At 42.0% G+C, this 27,914-nt stretch overlaps 1 protein-coding gene across 1 annotated transcript; it reads left to right on the top strand.

Annotated features, from left to right (window-relative positions):
• Positions 1 to 167: 167 nt before the first annotated feature.
• Positions 168 to 27,914, top strand: LOC308678977 (uncharacterized protein; the record flags this gene model as incomplete). The annotated part of the gene is made up of 9 exons (XM_081346208.1): positions 168 to 188; positions 1,219 to 1,282; positions 2,593 to 2,759; positions 4,190 to 4,297; positions 6,728 to 6,789; positions 7,670 to 7,712; positions 9,259 to 9,383; positions 11,803 to 11,841; positions 27,557 to 27,914. The coding sequence occupies 9 exons, from the start codon at positions 168 to 170 to the stop codon at positions 27,726 to 27,728; spliced, it is 801 nt and encodes a 266-aa protein (XP_081202334.1). The 3' UTR covers positions 27,729 to 27,914.

The following is a 27,914-nucleotide window of genomic DNA, read 5'->3' as shown; positions in this document are numbered from 1 at the left end:
TAGATTATGATTATTATATTTGTAACCCTGTACTCAGCTCTGGGAAGTGGGGGAGGGAGAGGGGGGGTTTAGGGTGGGTTGGTTTTGGGGATTTTTTGTAACTTTTATAAAACTTTTCAATAAAAAAAAAGAAAGGCTGAGCGCCAAAGAATTGAGGCCTTTGAACTATGGTGCTGGAGAAAACTCCTGTGAGTCCTTTGAACTGCAAGGCGATCAAACCAGTCAGTCCTAGAGGAGATCAACCCTGACTGTTCTTTAGTAGGCCAGATCCTGAAGTTGAAACTCAAATACTTTGGCCACCTAATGAGAAGGAAGGACTCACTGGAGAGGAGCCTAATGCTGGGAAAGATTGAGGGCAATAGAAGAAAGGGACGACAGAGAATGAGGTGGCTGGATGGAGTCACTGAAGCAATAGGCATGAGCTTAAATGGATTCCAGAAGATGGTAGAGGACAGGAAGGCCTGGAGGAATGTTGTCCATGGGGTCGTGATGGGTCGGACACAACTTCGCAACTAACAACAACATTTGCATTATACAGCATTTGTAGAATTGGCACAGTAGGTTGGTGATTTTCTATACCTAATTGTATCTCTTGTTCTTTTTTTTAATATCCTTTGTATAATTAGTGTCTTTGGCCCCTAAGTGATATATTATTTTCTGTATGAACTTTTCAAAAATTTGACTACAGACTCCAGCTCAGAGTTAAACATCTTCGTAGCTCCCTCTTGCGGTCAAAGAATATTATTTATTTATTCATTCATTTACCCCTTTTTCTAGCCAATCAGGGGTTCATAAAAATTGGAAAATTTCAACCATTCACCAGAGCACAACACAGGGCTTCAGATTATTTTAAAAGTAGTTAATTAAGACCATGACTTTTACCCTTACATTTCAAAAGAAAAAATACTCCATACTTGCTTGTTTTAGCCTTATTAATATTAATATTCTAAAGAACAAGCTGTTCTGGAAAACATTTTAACTTATTTAGGGTCATTTTTGCTATTATAGCTTCTTTTTCCTGAGTAGTCATTTTTAATATTCTCAATGTTGATAATTGTCCCAGAGATGGTACTCATATAAGCGAAATTCCACTGCTTGTAATTTAACACAAAGACAATAAATAAATTTGAGTGGAAAGAAGATAGCTGGATGCTGCACAGGGATATCTCTTTATAATTTATCTGCTATCTTCTACTTATCTTATATGCACTATTGCAGGCTAATTCTGCCCACAGCCGGGAGTTTGATCCTAAAGGGCTCAAAGGCCTTCCATCCTTCCAAGGTCAGTAAACCAAGGAGCCAGATTGTTGGGGGCAATATGCTGACATTGGAAACTACTCAGAGAGTAAAGCACTATGGGACAGTATATAAGTCTAAGTGCTCCTACCCTCCTCCCTCCACTAATATCCCCCTTTTTTCTAGCTTTACGTAATTTGCAATAATATGTTTTAGTAGCTGGAGAATGACAGCCAGGTCCTACAATCTGATTTCCCATTGAAATGTATGATATTTCCCACTGTGTTGCTCACCCAAAAAAAATAATTGCAAATATCTGAATGATCTCATAAAGTCAACTCATTATCTAAAAAAAGAGATCACTACCTATTTTGTTGCCATGGTTCTGGCAATTCTATGATATCAGCAATTGTGGTAAAATGATGTCACAACCAAAGAGAACCCTTGAAATGTCATGGCCTTCTCCTGCAGCCTCCATATGGAATGACAAGTGGTTGCTTAGTAACCACAGAGAGTGACCGCTAATGTTGGCTGCCATACTCTAAGGCATCCATTTTGGGGTCAAATAGGAGATGTATAAAATGGGATGGTTTGCCATCTCTGCTTTTCTTTTCTTAGTTGGGATCCTATTGGTAGAGAGCAAGGGAAACCTGCTTCAGTTAGAGTGGCTGAAAAATCGGGGGAAGCGGGTAGGGGGACTAGTGCCTCCAAACCATAAGAGGTGGCTACAGGTGGCTCTGAAAGCAAAAATTATAGAATATGAAGAGAAAACTCACGAGCTGGCGATCCAAGAGGAATTGGCTAAAAAAATTTCAAAAACCTCTGGTGAAATCAGCTTGAAAACTAAAAGCCATCTGGAAAGGGTAAAGAGCCGCTATAAAGCAGCTCAGAAAGGTCAATGGCTTGGAAAATATCGAGGATTTGCAAAAAACACTGGAAATTTTGCCGGAAAGCAAGTAAAGCCTACTTCCCATACTATGGCTGAAGAAATAGGGAAGCCTCAGCACATTTCTTCCCTTAACAGGCTTCATCAAGAATCAGGTCATTCCTTACAAAAGTTCTCCATTTTACATCTTCCAACAGAGCTCCCTCCTTTGACTTCTTCTATTGTAGTGGAGGATAGCGGTAAGGACGGGGCTGGTAAGGTGGTCTTTGTTCTGAAGTCCACCAACAGATCAGCAAGGCCCAGCCATGTAAAACATATTATAATCACAGGGCAGGCAAAAAAGGAAAATACTCCAAGTGAACAAAACTCTGAGAAAGTTATTGAGAAAGAAGTTGAGCCTGAGGAATCCAGAAAGGTTTCCAAGAACATAATTGGCCTGTTTATGTATTTCATCAAAAAAACCTGCAAAGAACACGCTATCCAAATTTGTCCTGTGGATCATATCCTGAAAGAAATCATTCAATCAGCAGAAATTGAGAGGTTATCTGCTCTGCGGAAGTTCTACTTGTTGCCGCCTAAAAATGTAAACCATATCCCTACAGCAAGCTCCAGAAAAATGGAGAAGCCTTCTGATGAGGTAAAAGCGACCTAGATAAGTAGTCATAAGAAGCGCACTCTTAGGAGCTTTACCAAGATTTGATTACCTAGATGTGTGTCTTTTTTCCCCCCAAGAGACCAAATTGGTGCAAATTATTTGCACATTCATTTCTATAAAAGCAGTTACCCTTTTAGAGTAAAAGCCCTTTTAGATTGCTTATAGTAATGTGCGAACACCATTTCTCTTATGATTCCCATGTCTGTTCTCAAGCAAAAGTGACGTGTGTATATATATATATATAAAGTTGTTGCAATTTCTCTTGTGTAAAGATCTTTACACTGGTCTTTAAAGAAAAGGGATTTACAGAACAATGGTAAAGTTAAATGTTTCCTGCACAAGATGATGACAATGACGATAATGATGATGAAGAATAATTGTCTCTGACTGATTTATCAACAATTTCTGGTTTTGAAATTTGACACGCTATTTTAAAAGGACAAAATGGATATTGTAATAAATATCTAAAGAATTGTTTTAGTACTAAATTTGGCAAAGGTTTCCTAAACAATAGGAAAATGAACCTTGGATAATATACAATGGATACCTATATTTAAAAAATACCAAATAAGACTTACTTTAATTGAAATTTTTGTAATAATCCATACACAGTGTTGCACATAAAGAAATAATCATCGCTTGTTTACCTAATTGTTGAGTACTTTTAAAAAATATTTGTTAGCCTGACACATATGGTTTCTGCCATGTCCTAGCAGCAATAATACTTTTTCCATCTATATTTATACGACTACATTTGGTCAGTGATTAATGCAGACTTTAATGTTTTGTAAACATTTTTATATAAAATATATGACTTGCATATTCACTAATTAATTCCCAAGTGGGTTTATTATGAACTTGTATTTATAAGACTGATATAATCCAATGGGTATTTTGTCAGGTTTTGTGGGGATAATGGATGATTTGGCAGACAGACCTCAGACTCTTCCGTCTGTCTTGTATTCAGCAGACCAAACTGATGGGGAAAAGTTGCTAGGGAAAGTTACAAGACTGCGTGGAGGGGAACAAAAATTCTGAAACTTGCTTTTGTCTTGCCTTGAGTTTACCATGAATTGGTAAGGGCCTCTGGTATAACAAAGTATAAACCAATAATAAACCAGGGCTCTTAAGTTCAAGATAATAAAACCTGATAAAACATATTATGGATTAGTAAGCTAACTTCAAGATATGGGTTTACAGATTAGTTGTTGCTAAATTTTTATAGGTGTGATAATATGGGCTAAAACATTCAAATTAAGCAAATTCTAGCTTAGCATTATCTGAGAACTAAGCAGTTACAGAACAGTCTGATATATACTGATGAGTACAAGTTGTCCACAATGTCATTAGTCAGGATGAAGAAAATGTTGCAATACATGAAGGCTTTTGCTTCTCTTTGTTTAACCTTACAGACAGCAAGACAGAAAATTCCACAAGATGGCAAAGTCTACCTTATTTATTTGATGTTGGCTTTTTTGGTGACAATGTTTATTATGATTATTATTATTCTAATAGTTCAGGTAAGCTAAAGTATTTTACTAGAGATCCTTATTTTAATTTATTATTCCACTATCTCTCAAAGCCGAATAATGAAAAAACAAACTTCTCCAACTCTCAATATATTGCTTTAGTGAAGAGCTAATTTCCTTTTTTATACACATATTTTATTAATTTTCTAATTTTACAATCATGAGTACTTAATAAACAACATGTTGTCTGGATCCATTGGTAATTCAGTGGTAGATACTAACTTTCTCAGTCTAATTCCAATACTACACCATCCAGTGCTTCCTTGACCCTCTCTTCTTCTGGTGGGCAAATACAATTCTTGTTACTGTTAATCCATATACAATTAAATATAGACATCTTCGTCACATTTTCTGGTATTATACATAATGTCAGTTTATAATATCTTTTCTAGCCAGAAAATATCTCAATTGCATTTGCACTTAAAATCCATTTGGTCAATCAATATCCTGTTTTTCCTGCTTTTAAAAAAAATAATTTCCCATCAATGTTCAAAATATCTCTATCACATATAATTTTCTCATAATAAATTATATTTAGATAACCAAAAACTTTCCTTATTCAAACCTTTATAGAATTCATATTTCCCATCTCATAACAAAGTATAATATTCTAGTTACAAATCCTATTCTTCTAATTATTTGATTGAAGTATTTTTGGAAGAACACTCAACCCATTTATATTCATTAAACAGCCTCCATCCTTCTCCTTCAGTGTTTTTTTCCTTTCTTGTTTGTCTATATTCAGCATTTCTCTTAACAGTTTTATCATCCATTCAATCAGCTATTCTTCCTTATCTTCAAATGTGTTCTGAGATCTTGACAAGTAAGATATCTTTTCCATTACCAGTTTTATCACTGCATCTTCTAATTTTTTATTTCTCTGTATCTGTCTGTTAATTCCTTCCTTTAGGTCCTCGATCTTTAGATCTCTTCTAATTTTCCTTCTGTTTTCTAGGTTACTAGTTCCCTTTTTGTAGTCATTGTCTGGATTCGTAAGTTTAGGTTAGAAAATCATTCTTTTATCTCATTTGCATTATTTTTGGTATCATGAAATGAAACAATTGTCTCTTGGATTGATTTAAACATAGAATTTCTTTCTGAGATTCATTAACATTTTCTTGTTGGTATATCAAGCTGGGGACTTTGGAGACAAGTGTTAAAGATGCTTTTTATCATTTGAGGCTAAGTATGAAACACCCATTTTGTTTTTGTATGTAGGCTTTATTGTCCAACACAGATAAGCAGCCCAAAACGTTTTTTTTCCCTTTTCCCAGCTGCAGTCTGCAAAAGTGAGTTTCCAGGAACAACAAAGAGTCTTATTTAAGTCCGGGCTTCAAGCCAAGTTTCCTTTAAGCATAATAAATTGTAGTGCCACTAGATGTCATTGATTCCACCCTCCAGCTTACCAAATCCAAGCCTATTTTACAGACTTTCAAATATCTTTTCTAAAAAAAAGTCTCAAAGGTATTTTTAGTCCCCAAATTTCAAAGCTGTATTAATCTGCATTAATTCCAAATTGATCTTGTAGTTTTCTCTATGTTTCCCCAAAGCAATTAATTTGCTGAGGGAGTGAGGCAAAAACTTCCCTTCCCTCTCTCATCGGGGAGGATACTTTGCTTTGGGCATTCTTTTTTCCAGGGGAGTAGTATTAAGGTCATAAAAAAAGAATAAAGTCTCACCCAGTTCCATCCACATTGCTCAAAAATTGCTAGTTAGTGCTTATCTTTGGTTGTCAGGAGCGTCTAACTGGCCACACAAATGTATCCAGTCTTTCCCCCGCCGGTTTGGAGGGCTTCCTCAGATCCAGCAGAAAGGCTGCCCCTCCGCGATCGACGAGTGTCCCCTCCTTCTTCATCACCTCTTTGGGATGACTTTCGACCCTTTTTAGGGTCCCCAGTGGGGCAAAATCGAATGTGGAAGATGGAACCCCATCTTCCTACACCTGTCATACCGTGATACCTAACTGGACATCCCCCAGAGCTAACATTTCCTTAAACACTGACTCAGGGGGACCACATTACTGCAGCCAAAATTAAATATAATATATTCAGCCTCAAAGAGCCACAGCAGATGTGGCAGTGATATAGCAACATCACAAGAAAGGGTGGCACTGATTTTTGTAAAATTATTGGGGAGGGAGTCAAATAAATGGATGTATTGAGTGGGATTCTTTCCATCTCCAGTTCTGATAGTGAACATCTGGCTGGTAGGCTTGATTTGCTTCATAAGACCTTCTTAGAAGCCTTATCAAAACCAAGTTGAAGGCCGCAGACCTTTTCACACAGAGACGATGGAGAAAACGAAGAGTTTCTCATGGAGAAACAGAGAAAAGACATTGTTCTCTGTGCCAGTCATTGATTCTTTTTCCTCATTGTGAAAAATCGTTACATTTATCCCTCATAACCACAGCTCTCTTTTTAGATTAAAGAGATCCGTTCCCATCAAACTGCCAAGGAAATGGAAGGGACTTCTCTGGAAAAACGGTAACTCTTGCCTGAAGATACTTAGTTATTTGCAACTCTCTACTCTAAAAATGCTCTTATGAGGACCAGTCTCAAGATTATTTTGGCAATGCACCTATGAGTTTCACCTTTGAAAAGCAAATTTTAGTGCATAGGATGTTGCATGTAAAAGTTGAAAACACTGAGAACATTGCTGAATAATCTGCGTTTTTGCTGTCTGAATTTGTATGTATAGCATTGGCTTCCTGCTATATTCCCCAACTGGTCCCATAAGTCCCCCTCTCCTCTTGGCAACTTTAAACTATTTTCAGCGCCAAACTAATGCCAAACTTGAGAATGCCAAGCTGAGCATGCAAGCTAATGAAGCCAAAAATCCCCAAAGAAATATGTGGTTACCTGCAACATGCACTCTTAAAGCTTGGAGACAATTGCCAGTGTGTGTTTTAGCATAAGAGGCAATTAAGCTTTCTATTATCTGCATACTGCTTCTATGTGCACAAACGTGTCTTGTGACTGAAAAGATCTTTTGAGTCTTATGTTGAGAAACAGAAATATATACCCTATTTCCCTGAAAATAAGATCGGGTCTTATATTAATTTTTGCTTCAAAAGAAGCATTAGTGCTTATTTTACACTTAGATCTTATTTTGGGGAAAATATGGTACTAAATGCGTCAATCTGGCTGATGATCTTCACTGGGGCATATTTTTAGGGTAGCACTTATATTATGAGCATCTTGAAAAATGATGCTAGAACTTATTTTCCGGGTACATCTTTCATATTCATAAGAGTTTGTGTAATTTTCCAATACAGAAATGTATGCCACATTTTGTTTGAATATTGTCAAAAGGGTTTTATCCAGGCTAACATTTCACCATTTTTTCTTTTATTGTTTCTTTAAGGACACTTCTGGATAGAATGGAGAGAGGTACACTGGAAAAACAGGTGTGTAAATGTAGAAGCAACCACAAGTATTACAGATGTGGCTTAGGCAAGCCTGAATAATAATAATAATAATAATAATAATAATAATAATAATAATAATAATAATAATAATAATAATAATAATAATAATAATAATAATAATAATAATAGTAGTAGTAGTAGTAGTAGTAGTAGTAGTAGTAGTAGTGGTGGTGGTAGTAATGTGACTGGGTGGTGGATTTTTTTTTTAGATTTTGCAGGCTGCCATAAATTTGTTTAAATAAATAAAAAATAATCCTGTCATTTTGCGAGTGTATTAAACTCAATGGGGCTTAGTTCTGAGTACATATACGTTAGGATTGGGTTGCAGTGTTTAACAAAGGTTGGCTTTTACTTGGCAACTGATGTTTAGAGCCATCTGCTGTACTCTCTTTAAAGGTAACTGCTCCTGTTTTAAAGTCTCTCATTGAATTTTAAAGTCATCTAAGCCAGCACTGCAGTAGTGTGGATAAAGATGGCAGCTTCCCAGCCATTCCTCCTGAATTTGCCATTTCCCTCGCTTCTCTCCATTTCTTCTGGATCCTGTAAGCCAATCCATTGTCTTCAGGAACAGGAGGCACCCTTATTTTCTGCCCACATAGAAGTAATTCAGAACCACTCTGGCTTCTCTGTGGAGAAGGAGAAGGAGGCTGTTGGAATAGCCAATGGTCTTAATCCCAGCCTGTCCTACACCTGTGATTTCTAGATGACTGACAGTTTGAAATGCCCAAATACATGCTATAGTATTTAGAAAAAAGCAGTATTTTGAACCTTTTTGGTAGACCTTTTTATGACATACTGCAGTTCCCACATTGTGCCAAACTGTGGATGACCAGAAAATTATTTCTGGAATAAATCACAATGGCTGGATTCACAAAACCTGAAATGAAAATATGGCTTATTTGCAACTTAATGTGTAAAGTGTATTGAGTCAGGTGTGCAAACCATGTCATACAGTTTTATGTATTTTGTATATTATTCCTATGAGATCTTTTCAGAAGAAAAGTTTTGCTATAACCAGTTGTGACTTATTAAATATACCAATATTAACAAAGATGGCTTTGTTTACTGCAAGTATATTTGTATCAACTAGATGAATTGATAAAAGCCTCATTCTCAAACAATATTAAAGCATGCATTTATTTCATAGATCATAACTAAGCCCAAATTAAATGACATATATTAAACCCAACACCCCTTGCAAAATTTAGGAATACTAGGACTGGGGAATTTTTTAAAATTACAGTTACTAACTACTAATGTTACTGGCTACTAATACTAATTGGCAGAAGTACAAAATATGTTCCAGGAATCCCTATTGTAGATAAAGAGGGAGCTAAAACTGGTGACCTAATTAGGAGTTCACAATTAAGTTTGCTCTAATTTGCTAGTCACATATTCCTTCAGGAAGAACCTCCATTCCAGGAATTGGAATTTGAGATTCAAATAAAATGATAATGCAACATATAAATTAAAAACTTAGAATGAAGTTTTATGATCATTTTTAACATCCTTTCCTCATGTTCAGACAAACATTTGGGTTGAAGACATGTATCAACCTCTAGATGAAATAAGGAAAGAAGTTATGATTGAAAAATTACATGATGAAGAGTACACAGAAGAGGAAAACATATGTAATTGCGCTAACGCAAGGTATTGTTTCTTCTCTTTTCTTCTCTTCCCTTCCTTTCCCCTCCCCTCCCCTCCCCTCCCCTCTCCTTTCCCTTTTCTTTTCTTTTTCCCTTTGGCACATATTTCAAGAAAGAAACTGGCAAAAATCTGATGATGATGGGTGTAATGTATTGGCCTTGTGTCTATGTTGTAAGTGTTTGCTCTTGTTGCACTGCTTGCTAATTGCTTGCATTAAATTGCTAAGTGCTAGTTCATGTGTATGTTGTAGTGGGTGCTATCCGGCCCAGACTGGTTGTCTCCAGCCGGCTAAGTAGGTCTTTGGGCGGGAAACCTATGCTTCAAACCTATTGGTCGCCACCTATTGGCCAACCGTATAAACAGCTGCACAGCAGCTCCCTTGTTGCTTCTGTTCTGTTTTGACCTTTGATAAAGCATGTTGCTGTTTTGAACCTTCCGTCTTGCTCAATTCCTGCAAGAACCGGCTACACAACAATGGTGGTGATGCATTCAGTCATGTCCAACTCTTGGTGATTCTATGGGCCAAGTCTCTCCACATCTTCCAATCTTGCAATAACTTCTTTGAGTTTTTGTCTGCTCTGGCTAATGTCAGATCTGATAGTGTCCAGCCACCATGTTCTTTCATGGCCTGGACTTCTTTTACCACTAACTCTTCCAAATATCTTTGCTTTCTCCAGTGAATTCCCCTCCATGACAAAGTAAAATTATAGAGGGAATAGTCCCATTTTGCAAGTTAGAGGACATCTTTATTTTTTTCATTACAAAATTTTTGGGACAAATTTGCATTTCTCCAAATTTATATTACTGCAGTGCACTTTACATGGGGCTGTCTTTGAAGATCACTTCAAGTGCCCTTGAAGGTAACTCAGAAGCTACATCTGGTCCAAAAAACAGTGGCACGTGCAGTATTGGGTGTTCCTCTGTTTGCCCATGTTACACCTCTGTGGTAGGAGCTGTGTTGTCCCCCAGCTTTCTTCTGGGTGTAATTCAAGGTGCTGGTTGTCACTTTTAAATCCCTACATAGCAGGGAGCAGGATATTTGTGGGATCCCTTCTTCCTGACAGTGTCTGCCCATCCTACCAGATCAGATGGGGTAGGTATGCTCCAGGTCCCTTCCCTGAGGTCTTGCCCTCTAGTGGGAGCTTGGAAGTGTGCCATTTCCTGTGGTTGTGCCTACCTTATGGAATACTCTTCCCCAAATGATTCAGCAAGCCCTCACTTTTTCAGCCTTTTGGAAGGCTGTCAAAACCTGAGCTTTTACCTGGGTGCAGGGATGGAAGAAAGAATGTCTGAAGCTGATGGTGGTACATCCCAGGGGGATGACTGAGAAGACGGATTTTTGTTCTCATTTTATGGTTGTATAGTTATTGGTTTCTTTGTTATGAGCCACCCAGAATTATGGGCAGCCACGCAAATATTGAGAAGAAATAGAATAGAACAGAACAGAACAGAACAGAACAGAATAGAATAGAATAGAATAGAATAGAATAGAATAGAATAGAATAGAATAGAACAGAATAGAACAGAATAGAATAGAATGGAATGGAATGGAATGGAATGGAATGGAATGGAATGGAATGGAATGGAACGGAACGGAACGGAACGGAATGGAATGGAATGGAGCGGAGCGGAGCGGAATGGAACCGAACAGAATAGAGCTGGGAGGGACATTGGAGGTCTTCTAGTCCAGCTCCCTGCTCAAGCAGGAGACCCTATATCATTTCAGATAAGTGGCTGTCCAGTCTCTTCTTGTCTGAAGGCAAGCTGCTCCACTGGTTAATTGTCCTCACTGTTAGGATGTTTCTCCTTAATTCTAGGTTACTTCTTTCCTTGATTAATTTCCATCCATTATTTCTTTGTCTTGCCTCCTGGTGCTTTGGAAAATAAATTGACCTCCTCCTCTTCTGGCAGCCTCTCAAATACTGGAGTACTGCTATCATGTCCCCGCTAGTCCTCCTTTTCTCTTCTTCCGTTCTCAAATTCTGCAATTGTTGTTCATATGTTTTACTCTCCAGGCCTTTAATCATCTAAGTTGCTTTTCTTTGCAAATAAATTGAATAGAAGTAAAAGTGTGGCATTCTATAGAACTTTTTTTTTCCATTGAAAAAAGCCACAACAATTCTGCGAGAATTAATAATGTGTGAAACTGTAGCTGTTGCCTTTGCAGACTGCAAAATTTGGTTGTTCTAATCTTTTCATATACTGCTTCTATAGTTTGCTGGGGATACTAATTTGCTTTTCTGGCTGTGGCTGTTTTCTCTGAACGCAGGCAAAGGAAATGTATGTAATATTGTTTTGAAAATAAGTTTGTTTACAAACTCAATGTACAAAAACTGTACATTAAAACAAACCAAACTATACAAGTTGCAAATATATTGTTCTACAACAAACTCTGTAATTTCTGCTCTTCTTTACTTATCAGACCTCCAGTAATCCCTGAGTTTATTACTGTGGAAAAACTGTAAGTAACTACAGGCGCTACAAAAGATTTACTAATATTTGTATGTTAAATTTAAATTTACTGACAAAGAAGTAAAGGGAGATTACTTTACTAATATTGTTTTCCTCTTTAAAATTTCAAGCACCACAGCAATTCTGCATTTTTGTTGAAATGAAATTAGTAGAAGAGTTGTTTCCAACATAATTGAGTAGAGTTAAAGGTATTGTAAGAACAGTTATGGTACTTCATTGAATTTTTTAAATTTTGACTTTATTAGGTATTTTACACCATAGGGGCTTATGACCTGCAATTAAGTACTTTGTTTTTCAAATGTAACTATATTTTCCTCATATTTTAGCAATCCAAAAGTGAGGATAAAATTAAATTTACATTTTACAAACAGCTACAATTGATAGTCTGATGCCATGTTTTAGGCACTAGGAGAGAAACCGGGAGATGGTGAGTTCTAGTCCCACCTTAGGCATTATGCCAGCTGGGTGACCTTGGGTCAGTCAGTCTTTGGGAAGGAGGGAATGGCAAACCACTTCTGAAATCTCTCCAAGAAAACTGCAGGGACAAGTCCAGGCAGTTCCAGGAGTGAACATCAATATGAAGACAGGTACAGAAACAACGTTTGTTAAATGAATAAATCCACCCAGAATCTTTATTTAAATCCCCCCAAACCTGTTAACCTAGAGCAGCAAGGGTGCAGAACCACTTCAACACCTGTGTGAACAGGTATGCCTTTAATGAGTAGAAGCTTTCAGGCTTAGCGTCAGTCCCGAAGGAAAAGCAATAGAAATCCTTTATATTTGACTTTATCATACCATTAATGCCATTCAAGCCTTAATGTTGATTTTAATAAACATTTTATTAGACGTGCCATGTTAAGAGTTTGGAACAAATATAAAACAAGGCTTTTTATGAAATTGCCCCCGTGAGTGTCCTCCCGAAGCTTTTATTTTTTTAGAAAAGAAATGGTGGTGAATCCAGACTGGTGGAGGATGGTAAAATAGTATCTTTCCATTCTGGAAACCCCATCCTCAAGTCTAGGGAAGAATTAGAATTAGAAGGTCACGCTTGTCACTGGTTAACCTATCAACAAATGAAGGAAAGATTTAAACTAGACAAAAAAGACCATGGTTTTGAGTTCGCTAAAAAGGAATTGGAAATCCTACTAAGTGGTAGTGATGATCATATAATCGCCAAGGTCTATAAAATGTTATTAAAATTGAATTTGGAGAATGAACGTGTAAAACACCATATGATCCACTGGGCAAGGAATTTTGGGTATAATGTGATGTTTGAATCATGGGAGAATATATGGATAAAAGACTTTAAATTAACATTGAATTATAACCTAGTCCTAGAAGAAAATTTCTACAAAATGATTTATCATTGGTATTTAACACAAGTTATCTAGAGGGCTTTTCAACCTTTTCACCTATTGTACCACTTTTAGAATAAGGCACTATCCGAGTACCACCAGTCGTCCAGCAAGGTGTCAAAAACTTGACCAAAAAAAAGGAAAGTACAGGTAGTCCTCGACTTACAACAATTCCCTTAGTGACTGTTCAAAGTTACAACGGCACTGGAAAAAGGGACTTATGACCATTTTTCACACTTATGACTGTTGCAGCATCCCCAGGGTAATGTGACTTACATTCGGATGCTTGGCAACTGATTCATACTTATGACGTTCTATGTCCCAGGTTCATGTGATCAACTTTTGCAACTTTTCAACAAGCGAAGTCAATGGCTGGGGGTGTGTGGCCAGCTCATCACTCAGGTTGCAGGGTGCCTGTGTGTGTGTGGAAATCCGTGGGTCTCTGGTGGAATGGGGTGGGATTGGGGTGGGTGCCTTTCATCCCTCCCTCCCTCTCTCCCATTGTCCCTACCTTTCTTCTTTCCTTCCTTTCTTCCTTTCTTCCCTCCCTCTTTGTCCCTTCCTCCTTTCCATTGTCCCTCCCTTCCCTGTTTGTTCCTTCCTTCCTTCCCTCCCTCCCTCCCTCCCTCCCTCCCTTCCTTCCCTCTTTGTTCTTTCCTTCCCTTCCTTCCTTCCTTCCTCCCATTGTCCTGTGCTACGCCGCCCAGACCCCTCCCTGGTTTTGGCAGGCAGCAGAACATTTTCACCACATGGAGTGGCTGCAGGTGAAGTGAATCGGCGCCATCATGGCCCTGCCTGTGCATGCGCAGTGGCAGAGGAGAGCACATGCTTGAAGGTGGCCATGCGCGTGCCTCTTCTTTGCCCAGGGTGCCGCTTGACCCGCCATGCCCAGGCGTGTCGTGTGGCTGGCAGCTTTGTACAGCATGGCTGGGGTGGCGGGCAGGCAAGGGGGGCTTCTCCCTCTGGGGATGGGGGGAGAAAGACGCAGTCTCCAACTGGCTCTTCCTTCCCCTTCTCTGGGATGGGCTGCAATCTCACCCGCTGCTTCTGCGCCTCCTTCCTCCTCCCCCCCCTTGCAGAAAAAAAGGAGAAGGCAGGCAGTGGGGCAGAGGGTTCCCCCATCCCAGATGCTCCAAGGAAGGGTTTCCCTTCCTTGCCCACATCCCCACCCTGGATTGCTGGCATTCTCTGCTGAAGAAATCCTTGTCTTCGCAAGAGAGGCAGAAGTGATCACCCTTTTGCAAGCAGGAAATCTTGCATGGGAATTGCAGCCGGGGATTCCCCCCCCCCCACACACACACACATTTTCCCTGTCTTCCCCGTATCTGGGGTTTCCTTCCTTGTGATGAGACCTGCAAGATTTCCTGCTTGCAAAAGGGAAATCACTTCTGCCTCTCTTGGAAAGACAGGGATTTCTCTGACGGAACAAAGCAGAGAGGCGAAGAACGTGGAAGTATGATAGGAAGGCAATTCCTTAGCTTCGGCAATCATGCCTGAAGTTGAACACTTCCCACATCAATTCACAGCAGGGAAAAGCAGCCAGATGCTTCTCCGCCTTCTCGCCAGGTATCGCTAGTGGTGGCACATGGGGCGCTTGGAAGCCACCAACGCGGGGCGCTCGGAAGCCACCATGGAGTATGTTATGTATGCAGGCATCTGCATAGCAACAGCCATCAGGGGGCGTTGGCCTGGACAGTTTCGACGGGAAACCTAGGGCCAACCCCATTGGCTGTTAGCTTACCTGGCCAGGTATATAAGGAGGCCAGGTAGCCCTCATTCCCCAGTTCACTTCCCCTTCCAATAAAGAGCTGAACTCACACACCGGCTGGCGTCTCTCTTGCGTCGGACCCACTACACAATAGTGGCGACGAGGATGGGATTGCTGCTGACCAAGAGCTGAAGTCACTGGGGAAACGCTCCGCGAGCTGAAGGAAAAGACATTTTTCCTTCTTCCCCCCACGACCGCCAGCCGAACCGGCAACGCCAAGCGCCACATTCACGACCAAGACAGCAACTGCCGCCATGGCTAGAGCCGGACAACCCTGTGAATTCGAGACCCGCCACCCCGAAACCTGGGCCCATTACCTGGCTCACGTTGAACTATACATGCGGTTCAATCAGATATCGGAGGACGGTGCAAAGGCGGCCGCCCTGCTCTGCTTTGGGGGGCCAGCGCTGCTGGAAGTCGCCGCGAACCTGTTCCCCCAGGAGGCCATCAACACCGTCACGTATCAAGACCTCGTGGCCAGGCTCAACACACATTTCAGGCCTCGGCGCTCCAAGGTGGCCGCACGGTCACAATTCGAGAAAAGGGACCAGCGCCCCGACGAGACCGGCGCCGACTTCCTCGCCGCCCTGCGGGAAGCTGCCGTCGCTTGCAGGTTCACAAATTTGGAGGAGCGACTACGGGACCGGCTGATTTGCGGCCTACGCGACAGGCAGTTGCAGGAGCGCCTGTTCGAAAGAGAGGAGGTCTCTCTCCAGGAAGCCGAGGACGCCATTCTAGCACACGAAGCGGCCTGCGGGGCCGTCCAAGCCTGCCAGGGAACCCGGTCTGTGCCGGGCCTGCAAGAAAACAGGCCACATAGCCGCCGTCTGCCGTAGCCGCTGCCCCCGGGAGGAGATCCACGAGCTGCAGCCGGAGGAACCGCCGTTCAAAGGTACTGGGGCCCCCACCAAAACAAAAATTGGCTATGTTGAGAGCCGGCTGGCCATTAACCACACAGGTAGCCGCCGGCTGCTCAAACCCAAAATTAGATTAGCAATCCGTTTGCAAGGCATCCCTTGCAGCATGGAGCTTGACTCCGGATCAGCGGTCTCGATTATTTCGGACGAGACCCTTAACCACATAATTAGCCGGAGCAAGCAACGGATTAAATTACGGCCTACTAAATTAACCCTGACCGATTTTCAGAATTCGCCGGTCAAGGTGAAGGGGGAGGCCACCATTTCAGTGGGGTTTAAGGGTCATGAAGGGCACCTGGATGTTGTAGTGGTAGAGGGCCGCAGAGCCAGCCTGGTCGGGCTGGACTGGTTTGAGGCCCTGGGAATCTCAGTATCCGGGATCCATCGGATCCAGGGGGACTCCGTTGAGGCCGTTTGCCGGGAGTTCGCCGACGTCTTCGACGGGTCATTAGGCAAGTACACCGGGGCCCCCATATCGTTCAAGCTTAACTTGAACGTCTCCCCCGTTAGGGTCCGGCCGCGGCGAGTCCCTTTTGCGCTCAAACACAAAATCGAGCCTGAACTAGACAAGTTGGTGGCCCAGGGAATCTTAGAGCCCGTAGATGGAGGGGAGTGGGAAACCCCCATCGTGACCCCCCTCAAATCCAACGGGGAAATAAGGATCTGCGCCGACTATAAGTGCTCGGTGAACCGTGCCCTAAACCCACACGCTTACCCGGTTCCCACGGTCAGCCACGTTCTCGCTTCCCTCCAAGGCGGCACCATCTTTGCAAGGCTCGATCTTGCACAGGTGTACCAGCAACTCATGGTCACTAGGGAAACAGCTGACATCCAAACCATAGTAACCCATAGGGGGGTGTTCCGGGTGAACAGGCTGCAGTTTGGAGTCAGCGTTGCTCCTGGCATTTTCCAGGAGGTTATGGAAAAGACACTCAAGGGCATTCCAGGAGTCTGCCCCTATTTTGATGACATCCTGATCGCAGGAGCATCAGCAGAGGAACTGGCAGGTAGGCTTAGGGAAGTGCTGGCAAGGCTGCGCACAGCTGGCCTCAAACTCAAAAAGGAAAAATGCAGCATAGGTGTTCCTTCCACAGAATTTTTGGGGTTCAGAGTAGACGCCAGGGGAATCCACCCCACAGAATCCAAGGTGAGGGCCATCAAACTAGCACCCACACCCAAGAACAAAGCAGAGCTTCAGGCATTCCTGGGTCTGCTGAATTTCTACCATACATTCCTCCCACACAAGGCAGCCATCGCTGAACCACTCCACAGGCTGCTAGACAAACAGGCAACATGGGCCTGGACGGCCACCCATGATCAGAGCTTCAAGGCCCTGAAGGCATTGCTGTCGGACAAGTCCACAGTAACCCATTTCATCGAGTCCAAGCCCATTTGTATCGCCTGTGATGCATCCCCTTATGGTGTGGGCGCTGTCCTAAGCCACCTTGAGCCCAACGGGGCACAAGTCCCCATAGCATACTATTCTAGGACACTGTCTGGAGCAGAAAGAAACTACGCCCAAATAGACAAAGAAGCCCTGGCAATCGTGGCAGGAATCAAGAAATTCCACGATTACTTATATGGCAGGGAGTTTACTGTCTTCACGGACCACAAACCACTCCTGGGCCTGTTCACCACAGACAGGCAAAACCCCCAGATTCTGTCCCCCAGGATGCTCCGGTGGTCCATCTTCCTTGCAGCATACAATTGCAAGCTGGTACACAAGCCAGGGAAGGAGATGGGCCACGCAGACGGTCTAAGTAGGCTCCCCTTGGACACACACGACCCAGACCCAGCACCAGCCACACAGATCCTAGCCCTGCAGGAACTACCCGAGTGCCCAGTTCTTGCCAAGGACATTGCCAGCCACACAGCCACAGACAACATCATGGGCAGGGTGCACTCATGGGTTTGCACAGGGTGGCAGGACAAATCCCCGGGACCAGAGTTTCAGGCCTATTTCATTAGACGCGATGAAATCTCCACACACAAAGGGTGCCTCCTTTGGGGTAGCAGGGTCATAATTCCACCCGCACTACACGCCAGGGTATTGGACTCCTTACACGAAGGGCACCCGGGGGTGATCAGGATGAAGGCACTGGCTAGGAGCTACCTCTGGTGGCCCTGGTTGGACAAGGAGGTTGAGGATCGGGTCAAGGCCTGTTATACGTGCCAGAGATCCAGGCCAGAAGTGCCACATGCACCAGTACACCGGTGGGAGGACACACACACGCCATGGTCCCGCATTCACATTGACTATGCGGGGCCATTCCAGGGTCAACTATTTTTAGTAGTGGTGGACAGTCACTCCAAGTGGTTAGAGGTAGTCCCTGTCCCCAACATGACCTCGGGGAGGACAATCCAGGTGCTCAGAGCTCTCTTTGCCACACACGGCCTCCCCGACGTAATTGTGTCTGATAATGGGCCTCAGTTTACTGCTGCTGATTTCCAGGCATTCTTGAAGGCGAACTGGATTAGGCACGCCACCTCTGCGCCTTTCCATCCATCTACCAATGGGCAGGCCGAACGGATGGTAAGGACGACCAAAGACGCACTCCGGCGCATCATCAGCGGGGACTGGCACCACAGACTGGCCAAATTTTTACTAGCCCAACACACAACACCATGCGTGGCTACCGGCAAGAGCCCAGCAGAACTGCGATGGGGACGGCGCCTCATCACCAAGCTGGACCGCCTACACCCAGACCGGGTAGCAGCCGAAACCGGAAGGGCAACATCACCATCAGCACCATCACCAACAGCATCACTACCATCACCATTGCCATCATCATCCACACACAGGGTCCTCAACCTGGGGGACCTGGTCTGGGCAAGGAACTATGGGGCTGGACATCCTTGGGTTCCGGGGACAGTGGTCGGGAAAACTGGACCCCTTTCGTACATTGTAGGGGTGGAGGGGGACAGACGCATAAGGCGACACATCGATCAGCTCAGAGGAAGAGTCCCTGAGCACGTCACACACGCCCCTGAGCGTGTCACACACGTCCCTGAACTCAACGCACACGATCAACAGGAGGACCACACTCCAGGAGGGGTCAACCCAGCTGAGGACGTCACAGGGCAGGGACCAGAGGAGGAGGACTTCCTGATGCCGGCTCCTTGCAGCCCTGCACAAAGGCCTCAGGAACCCACAGTCCAAGCCCAGGGGCCAAGCACACCCAGACGATCCACCCGTCCACACAGGACACCAGCCTACCTGTCGGACTATGTGTGCAAGTGATCCTCACACAAGTACACCACTGTTTTTTTATATTTATACTCATAGTTATAGTAGTTGCATGTTGTTGTTGTTATGTGGGTCTTCTCTAAGGGGGGAAGGGTGTTATGTATGCAGGCATCTGCATAGCAACAGCCATCAGGGGGCGTTGGCTTGGACAGTTTCGCCGGGAAACCTAGGGCCAACCCCATTGGCTGTTAGCTTACCTGGCCAGGTATATAAGGAGGCCAGGTAGCCCTCATTCCCCAGTTCACTTCCCCTTCCAATAAAGAGCTGAACTCACACACCGGCTGGCGTCTCTCTTGCGTCGGACCCACTACACAATAGAGTACTCAGAAGCCAGCGGCATGGGGCGCTCGAAAGCCAGTGGTGCTCGGAAGCCACCCACACAGAGCGCTCGGAAGCCACCCCACGCGGGACACTCTGAAGCTGGCAGCGCTCAGAAGCTGCCCGGCGCTCGGAAGCCGCCCATGCTCAGAAGCCGTGCTCTGGGTGCAGAAGTGCGGCTCAGCTGTACTTGCACACATCGATCCTGCGTTCCTGCCCCTTTCTTGCTTTCTGCTTGCTTTCTGCTCATTTTGTTTGAGGAAAACATGCTTCTTGCTAAGTGAAGTCCCAGGATCAGTAGCCCAGGATCAGTAGCCCAGCACTGATCCTGGGGCTTCACAAGAAGCATGTTTTCCGCAAGCGAGCTGGGAATGAGCCGTTCACTTGCCAGCCCTTCCCCCCAAAACACAACACTTGCTCACTCACCCTTTCTTGCTGCTCCTCAGAAAACAGGCCAGGACAGTCTGCCCCTTTTATACCTCTCCTTCTCTTGGCCCTCCTCCTTTTCTCTTCCGGGTGCATCAGAAGCTCCAGTCCAATTAGTATGTCGCCACAGATCCTGGGGATTCAGGCAAGCTCTGCCGCTCCAACTGATCTCCTCCAGGTCTGTGTGGCTCCATATTAATTTTTTTCTCTTTCCCACTCCAATTACCTAGGCAGGCTTGCATACCACCAGCCAGGTGCTCGCTTACCACTGGTGGTATGCATACCACCAGTTGAAAAGCCCTAAAGGTATTTCAAATGAATGTTGGAAATGTAAATGTAAAGAAAGGAGTTTTTATCATTTATGGTGGACATGTGATAAGGCAAAGAAATATTGGAGTAGGATTCATATATTAATGCAGAAAATTCTTAAAGTGAACATAAAGATTAAATCAGAAACTTTCCTTCTGGGTCTAATGGAAAGAGAACTAGAAAAAAAATTGGAACTTTGATTTTATATATGGTGACGGAAGGATGCCTCGGTTCCCACCATGGACGAATGGACGAATGGTTACAAAAGCTGATGGAATTAACAGTGATGGCCAAATTGATTGTGCTGATAAAAGAAAAGAATCTAAGTACTTTTGTTTCTCCTTGAAAACTGCTTCTGGACTTTGTGCTTGAGGTGGAAAAAATAATATTATGATTTTGGGTTTTACCGATTAGACTGATTTGCCAATACAGAAATGGCTGAGATTTGATTTTAATGTCTGATTTTACTGCGAGAGAGAGAGTTGGAAGTCAATGCCTTTTGTTTCTCCCCCTCCTTTCTTTTTTGTTTTCCCTTTTTCTACTATTGTCCTCTACTATTTCTTTTGTATTTTCATATTTTTTGTTATAAATGAATAAAATTAATAAAAAAAGAAGTCCTTTATGTTTGGATGAGCAACAAAAACAAAACAAAAAAGTCTGTATTTTGTTCAGTGACAAATTCAGATTTCATATGGGCTAAAATTAGTTTGTTATTTTATTGCATCTTCTCCTCTAGGATGGTTAACAGTCTCTCAAGTTATAGAAGAGACATGAATATTTTTCAACTGACCAGCTTCTGGTACCAATGCTAGAGAAATATTTGTTTATATTTTTATTTGTTAGACGTGTGTTTTACCATTTTTTTTTATTAATTTTATTATTTAAAAACATTGGACACAGTACCAGCGAGCTGACAAACCTTTTTGTCTACAATGTTTAAATATATATATATATACATGTATATATGTACATCAAAAATACACTTAAATACACTTAGATTACAAATCGATAAAATACCACAATATTTAAAACAGTGAGCTAGTCTGTAAAACCTAATAGAGACCTTTCTTTTTATCCATCCAAAGATACAATTTGTTCCAAATTCTATAATAGTCTGATTGATCTTTATTCTTTAATTCCAAAGTTAATTTGTCCATTTCAGCGCAATCCCAAATTTTCCTAATAACCTCTTTTTGTCCTGGGATCTCATTCTTTTTCCATTTTTGCGCAAATGATAATCTAGCTGCTGTGATAATATGGATCGTTAAGTATAGCACATCTTTAGGATATTTCTCTTTCGTGATTCCCAACAAGAAAAGTTCTGGACTAAACTCCAGATCTTGATTCAATATTTCTTTCAGCCAAATCCAAATCATTCTCCAAAATTTTTGTGTTTTACTGCAAGACCACCACGTGTGGAAGTATGTTCCTATCTCTTCAGAACACTTCCAACATTTGGGAAATGCTGTTGTGTACATTTTTGCTAAGCGAGCTGGGGGAAGATGCCATCGGTAAAACATTTTAAATAAATTTTCTTTATACGATGAGGCCAGTGTTATCCTTTTATTTCTATCCCAAATTGTTTGCCAAGTATCTAGGTCGATGTTATGTCCTAAATTGTTAGCCCAGGTCAACATGGGGTCTTTCACTTGCTCTTCAAACAGCTTATATCCCAAAAGTAATTTATAAAAATTCCTTATTTGTTTAGAGTCCGGTCCCAATAATATTTTGTCCAATGCTGTTTCAGAGGTATATATCCCCCATTCATTTTTATCCTTCCTAAATCTCGATTGGATTTGTAAGTAGGCCCACCAATCGAGTTTTATACCTTGTAATTCTAGTTCATTCCTAAGTTTCAATTCCCCCTCCTCATTCAGAATATCCTTGTATGAGATTATGTTACCCAAATCAAACAGATTTGGGTAAACTATCGCTTCAAGGGTGGATAGCCAGACCGGAATTTTGGTGTAATTGTGAGATCTAATTTTTTTCCAAGTATTAAGTAGCGCTTGCCTGATCCGATGTCTTTGAAAATGCGAGAAAAGACCTTGTTTCTCCGTCCATAGGAAAGCATGCCAGCCATATTGCAAATCGTGACCCTCTAAAGTTAATAGTCTTCTATTTCTCAAGATTACCCATTCTCTAATCCAGCTCAGGGCCGCGGCATGGTAATATAATTCCCAGTCTGGCAATCCAAAACCCCCATTTTCCTTCGTGTCCTGTAAATATTTCAATTTAATTCTTGGTTTTTTCCCCTGCCAAATAAAACTTAGTGATAATTTATCCAAATTTCGAAAAAATTTAGAGTCAAGTTGAATTGGGATATTCTGAAACAGAAACAGGATTTTAGGCAGAATATTCATCTTAATGACAGCGATTCTTCCCAATAATGAGAGTTTTAGGTTTCCCCATCTTTCCAGATCACCTTTTATTTGGTTCACTACATTATCATAATTATCCTTTTTGAGTGAAGTGCATCTAGCCGTAATGTTAATCCCTAGATATTTTATTTTCTTGACTATTTCTATATCCATGATTCCGGCCAGACTACCTTTTTGTTTATTGGTCATATTTTTAACAATCATCTTGGTCTTATTTCTATTTATTCGCAGTCCGGCAACCTCACCATATTTAGATAATTCTTCCAATAGCTTTGGTCCCGTCTGACATGGATCCTCCATAATAAAAACCAGATCGTCCGCGAAAGCTTGCAATTTAAAGGTTTCCTTTTTAATGGTTAATCCTTTTATCTTTGGGTCATTTCTTATAGTTCTCGTTAATACTTCAAGAGTCAATATAAAGAGCAATGGTGATAGGGGGCAGCCTTGCCGTGTTCCCTTTTGAATTTGAAACTTGCTAGATGCTTCCCCATTAATAATTATTTTTGCTTCCTGATTGTCATAAATTGCCCTAATTATATTTATAAATTTTTCACCCATATTCATAAAGCTAAGCTGTTGGCACAAAAAAGACCATTTAACGTTGTCAAATGCCTTTTGGGCGTCTAAGAAAAGTAATGCCATCTGTTGTTCGCTATGTAATTCATAGTACTCCAATGTATCTAATATTATTCTAATGTTGTGCTTAGTGTGTCTCTTAGTGAGAAAACCATTCTGATCTGCGTGTATGAAATCATTCAGAAATCGTTTCAATCGTTCCGCTATAATTGATGTAAATATCTTGTAGTCCGAGTTAAGAAGTGATATGGGTCTGTAATTTTGGATTAATGTATGGTCCGTGTTATCTTTCGGGATAAGGGTTATGTTTGCCTCTAGCCAAGATTTAGGCGTCCTTGCGCCTTCTAATACTGCGTTAAATACCTCCACTAGGGGTTGAGCTAGGATATTTTGTAATTCTTTATAAATTTCTGATGGAAGACCGTCGGGTCCCGATGCTTTATTATTCTTTTGTGCATTAATAGCTTTTATCACCTCAGATAGTCGAATTTCCTCATTTAACATATTTCTGGTATCTTCTGTGACCTTGGGTAGTTTGGCTCTTTGAAAATATTCCTCCATTTTCTCCACACTTGCCTGACTATCTTCTTTGTATAAACGTTCATAAAATTCCTGGTCTATAATTTTTTTTTTTCCTCCTGGTGGAATATTCTCCCTTCCTCATCTCGTAATTCGTGAATCCAGTTTTTCCCCTTTTGTTTTCCCAATTTATATGCTAGCCACCGGCCCGGTTTATTTGCATTTTCAAAAAAATTTTGTTTCGTGTTTCTCAATTGTTGGGCTAATTTCTCTTTGTCTAGAATGTTAAGTTTGTGTTTAATCAGATCCATAGATTGCTTGATATTCTCTTTTTGTGGATCTTGTTGGAGTATAACTTCTAAGCTCTTATATTCCTCTTCTAATCTTTCCCGTTGTTGTCTTTTCCCCTTATTTTTATATACCATATATGCCCTCGCTACCCCTCTCATCATTGCCTTAGCTGTATCCCAATTGTTTTGTACTGAGGTGTCTATAGCTTTATTTTCCTTAAAGAAAAAACTTAGTTCTCTCTCCATCTTAGATTTGAATTCGTCTTCTTTTAAAATTGCTCTTTGGAGCGTCCATCTGGGTATTTTTTTGGAGCCTTTCCAGATAAGTTTAATAGGATTGTGATCTGCCCAAGTACCTGTCGCTATATGTACCTCGTCTATTTCTGAACTAATTTCTTTCGTCATCCATACCATGTCTATTCTAGACCATGAGCTATGTCGGTTGGAGTAATATGTATATTGTCTAGCCTTACGATTTCTTTCCCTCCAGACATCTTGGATATTTAGTTCCTCCGCCAAGTTGAGAAAAGATCTCGGTAGAGTTCTTCTCTTCTTTTTCCTAAGCGTCTTTCCCATATAATCCAAATTTGTATCTAGGATAGCATTAAAATCTCCTATTAAACAAATCTCCTCATAATCAATGCTACATATCTTATTGTGAAGTGTTTTGAAAAATTGTTCTTGGTTATGGTTTGGGGCATATATCTCTACCATCATGACCTTCCTGTGATTTATTATAACCTCAACTATCAGTATTCTACCCTCTTTATCGTTATAAATTTGTTTTGCAGTCAATTTTGGGTTTACATATAGTGCCACTCCTCTCTTTTTCTTGTGTCGGTCTAAGGAAACGAATAGGTTCCCTATTCTTGGTTGTACTAACAAATATTTTTGTTGTTCCTTTATATGGACTTCTTGTATTGCCACGATATCCAATTGTTGGTGAATAAGCCTATTAAAAAATTTCCGCCTTTTCACTGGCGAATTCAATCCATTAATATTCACAGACATAATACTACACTCACCTCCCTTCATCTTACTTATTTTTGGTTTTTGTGGATCTCGTGATTCGGGGCTCTCTCTCTTCCTTGTCTCTAGTTCCATGTTTCTCTGTTAACTCACCGGATTTGTTCCTTCTATCCTCTGTAGCTAAGATCTTCCCATCCATTGCCACACGTATTGTATCTCTTTCTCTTACCTCCCTTCCATCTTGATCTTCTAAATCTGCTTCCTCTTGGCTATGGAAGTGACGTTTATAGAAATCTTCTGCCTTCTCTATCGTGTCCAGTCTATGCCTTCTATCCTGCCACGTAACTAGAATACCCTCTGGAGTTAGCCATCTAAAGTTTACATTTTCTCTTATTAATTTAGATGTTAAAAATTGATAGCCGCGTCTCAGATCCCTCATCCTTTTAGGTATCTGTTTAAGGATGGTGATTGGTTGGCCCCGAAATTCTAATGGTTCCTCTCTAGATCTATGCAGAAGCTCATCCCGAATTGATTTTTTAACTAACCTTACATGTACTTCTTTTGGGAGGTTGTGCCTTCTCGCATAATTAGTTTGGACCCTGTATGTTTCATCAATTTCCGCCAGCATTTCCTCCTTCCCTACACCGAGTGCCTTTGCCATCAGTTCTGCCATCATGACCAACAGATCTTCCCCTCTTTTTTCTTGAACGTTTTGGAAGCGTAGATAATGAGCAGCCTTTTCTGCTTCCAGAAAAATAACTGTTGTTTCTAACTCCTTATTAGCCTGAAGGAGTGTTTCATTTAGATCATCTACTCTCTTTTCCTCTTTTTCCATTCTAGCTTCCATATCTTGAAGTCTTTGTTCATTTTTGACTAATTGTTGTTGAATCCCTTCAAATTTATCATCTATCGCTTGGATCTTCCCCTTTAATTCACCAGTGTCGTTTCTTATTTGGCCTATTTCTCTCTTCATCTCCTCGTGATTTTTGGCCATTGCCTCGTGTAGGTTTTGCAAAAGGGCATGTAAATCTTTAAAGGAATTCGAGTTAGATCTTTCCCTTTGCAGCATATCCTCTATAGATTTCTGATTGGAGGGACTTGAGGCCATCCCCTGTCCCTGTGCTGCCGCCTTTTTACCAGCGCTAGGCTTAGTTGCTCCCGAAATGCTTGTCATGTTTCCCCAATTATAGCAGCGTTTTATCAATGTGTAATACCCTGAGTGTTATATAAACCTTTTAACTCTATGACAAAAAATATATAAAACAGTTACCACCAGATACTTATTACCAACTAAGCAATTTATATAATAGAATTCTATAGTATGAATATATTCAAAGTCACGTTCTTCTTTTTTTTTTTTTTCCCCGTTTCCGGCGCAGAAATTGGCACCTTTTCCGTCTTCCTCTGCTGTCAAAGACCAGTAGGTGTCCCACTAAACAAACCTCCAGTTACTAAATTGCTAAATCAAATGGCCGCCCGTGACAAGTAGAGTAGAGTTTCAAAGGTTTCAAAAGTTCACAAATTCAAAATTTACCAGAATAGACCAGACTAGACCAAGCTGATCGCTTTCCACGCCCGACAATCCAGAGTTCAGTCTCTAAGGCTCCAAAGCTCAGACTTTGACCTGTTGTAGTTTATCTCCAGCTAAAATGCAGTCATATAGTCTTCGGCTTTCTTTCCCTTGCTGTTTTTGCCAAACGCCTCCCTCAAGACTTCTATCGCCGCTTATTCCCTCTCCATGAGGCACCCACTTCGAACCAGTACCTCTTTCACAAGCGCTTCCTATTTAATATTCGGATACACTCTCCGTCAGCTCCGCTCTACCGTTGTCCCGCTGCTTACGTGCTAGCTCCGTCCCTCTGTCAGATCTTCATGTCGGCCATTACTGGCCTCCTTCTCCCCGGTTCGCTCGCATCAGACTTTCTCCGGATCTTCAACACGAACCGCCGCTCATGAAGGTTCTCCGGGCTGCCTGCAACTTCGGATGTCCCTACAGGACCTCCTGAAGCTCCGAAAAGCCCCCGCGAACACTGGGTGAGAGGTTGTGCGTGGAGAGAGCTCCGTTCACACAGCCGCCCGCTCTGACAGTTGGCTCCGCCCCCCTTTTCTGTGGACTCAAGGTAGCATATAGGAGAATCCCCCTCATTTTATCCCAACAGCAACAATCCTGTGAGCCGGGTTAATCCCAGGAAGTGACTGGTTCCAAATCAGAGGACTCCATAACATTTGTGGAGATTTGAACTTGGGTCTCCCCACACCTGGTCCAACAGTTTAACCCAGTTATCCTTTAAATCCCACTTTCAGCTATGAATTAACAAGCTGAAGGAATGAGAATACATAAAAGAAATAAATGTATATAAGAATCAAAGACTTGAAAAAAAGAACAAGAGTCTGCTTAGGCATTTTGTGAAAGCTGGACTTGAGATTCATAAAAGTAAGGCCCTGGGTACACACAAGCATTCTCTAACATGCAGGCAACACCTGGGTTTTGCAACAAAGCAATTATATAATTGTTGCTTCCTTTAGAGAAAATGTGAAATGCTGGGTTCACACAAGGAAACAAAAGATCTTTGATCTTTATTAACCCATTTAACTTGGATTAATCTTTGTTTCTATTTTGTCCTCCTAGGGAGCTAATGCCACCACCAGCACCACCAGCACCTCTGACTCTGGCTCCATCTGAAGCTCCAGCTCTGGCTCCGAGTCTGGCTCCAGCTCCAAGTCCTGCTCCAGCTCCAGCTCCAGCTCCAGCTCCGGCTCCAGAGGCTATGTTAGGCACACACCTCCAGAGGCTATGTTAGGCACACACCTGCCCGGCCACCTGATTGGCCCAGCCGCACGGCGGGAATTCCTGGACACTGGGTTGGGTGACCAGGGGCTAGTGTGGGAAATCTGAGCCTGGGGGTTGGCCAGCGCCGGGCACGCCGGGCATATAAATACTAGCGATCGGGCAGGTAAGGCCAGTTCGGCCACGTGTACCTGAATAA

The sequence above is a fragment of the Vipera berus genome (genome assembly GCF_964194415.1).
Source record: "Vipera berus genome assembly, chromosome: Z".
In the NCBI taxonomy this organism is placed as follows: domain Eukaryota; kingdom Metazoa; phylum Chordata; class Lepidosauria; order Squamata; family Viperidae; genus Vipera; species Vipera berus.
Note: the sequence above shows the minus strand (reverse complement) of the source record. Positions and strands in the feature narration are given on the sequence as shown.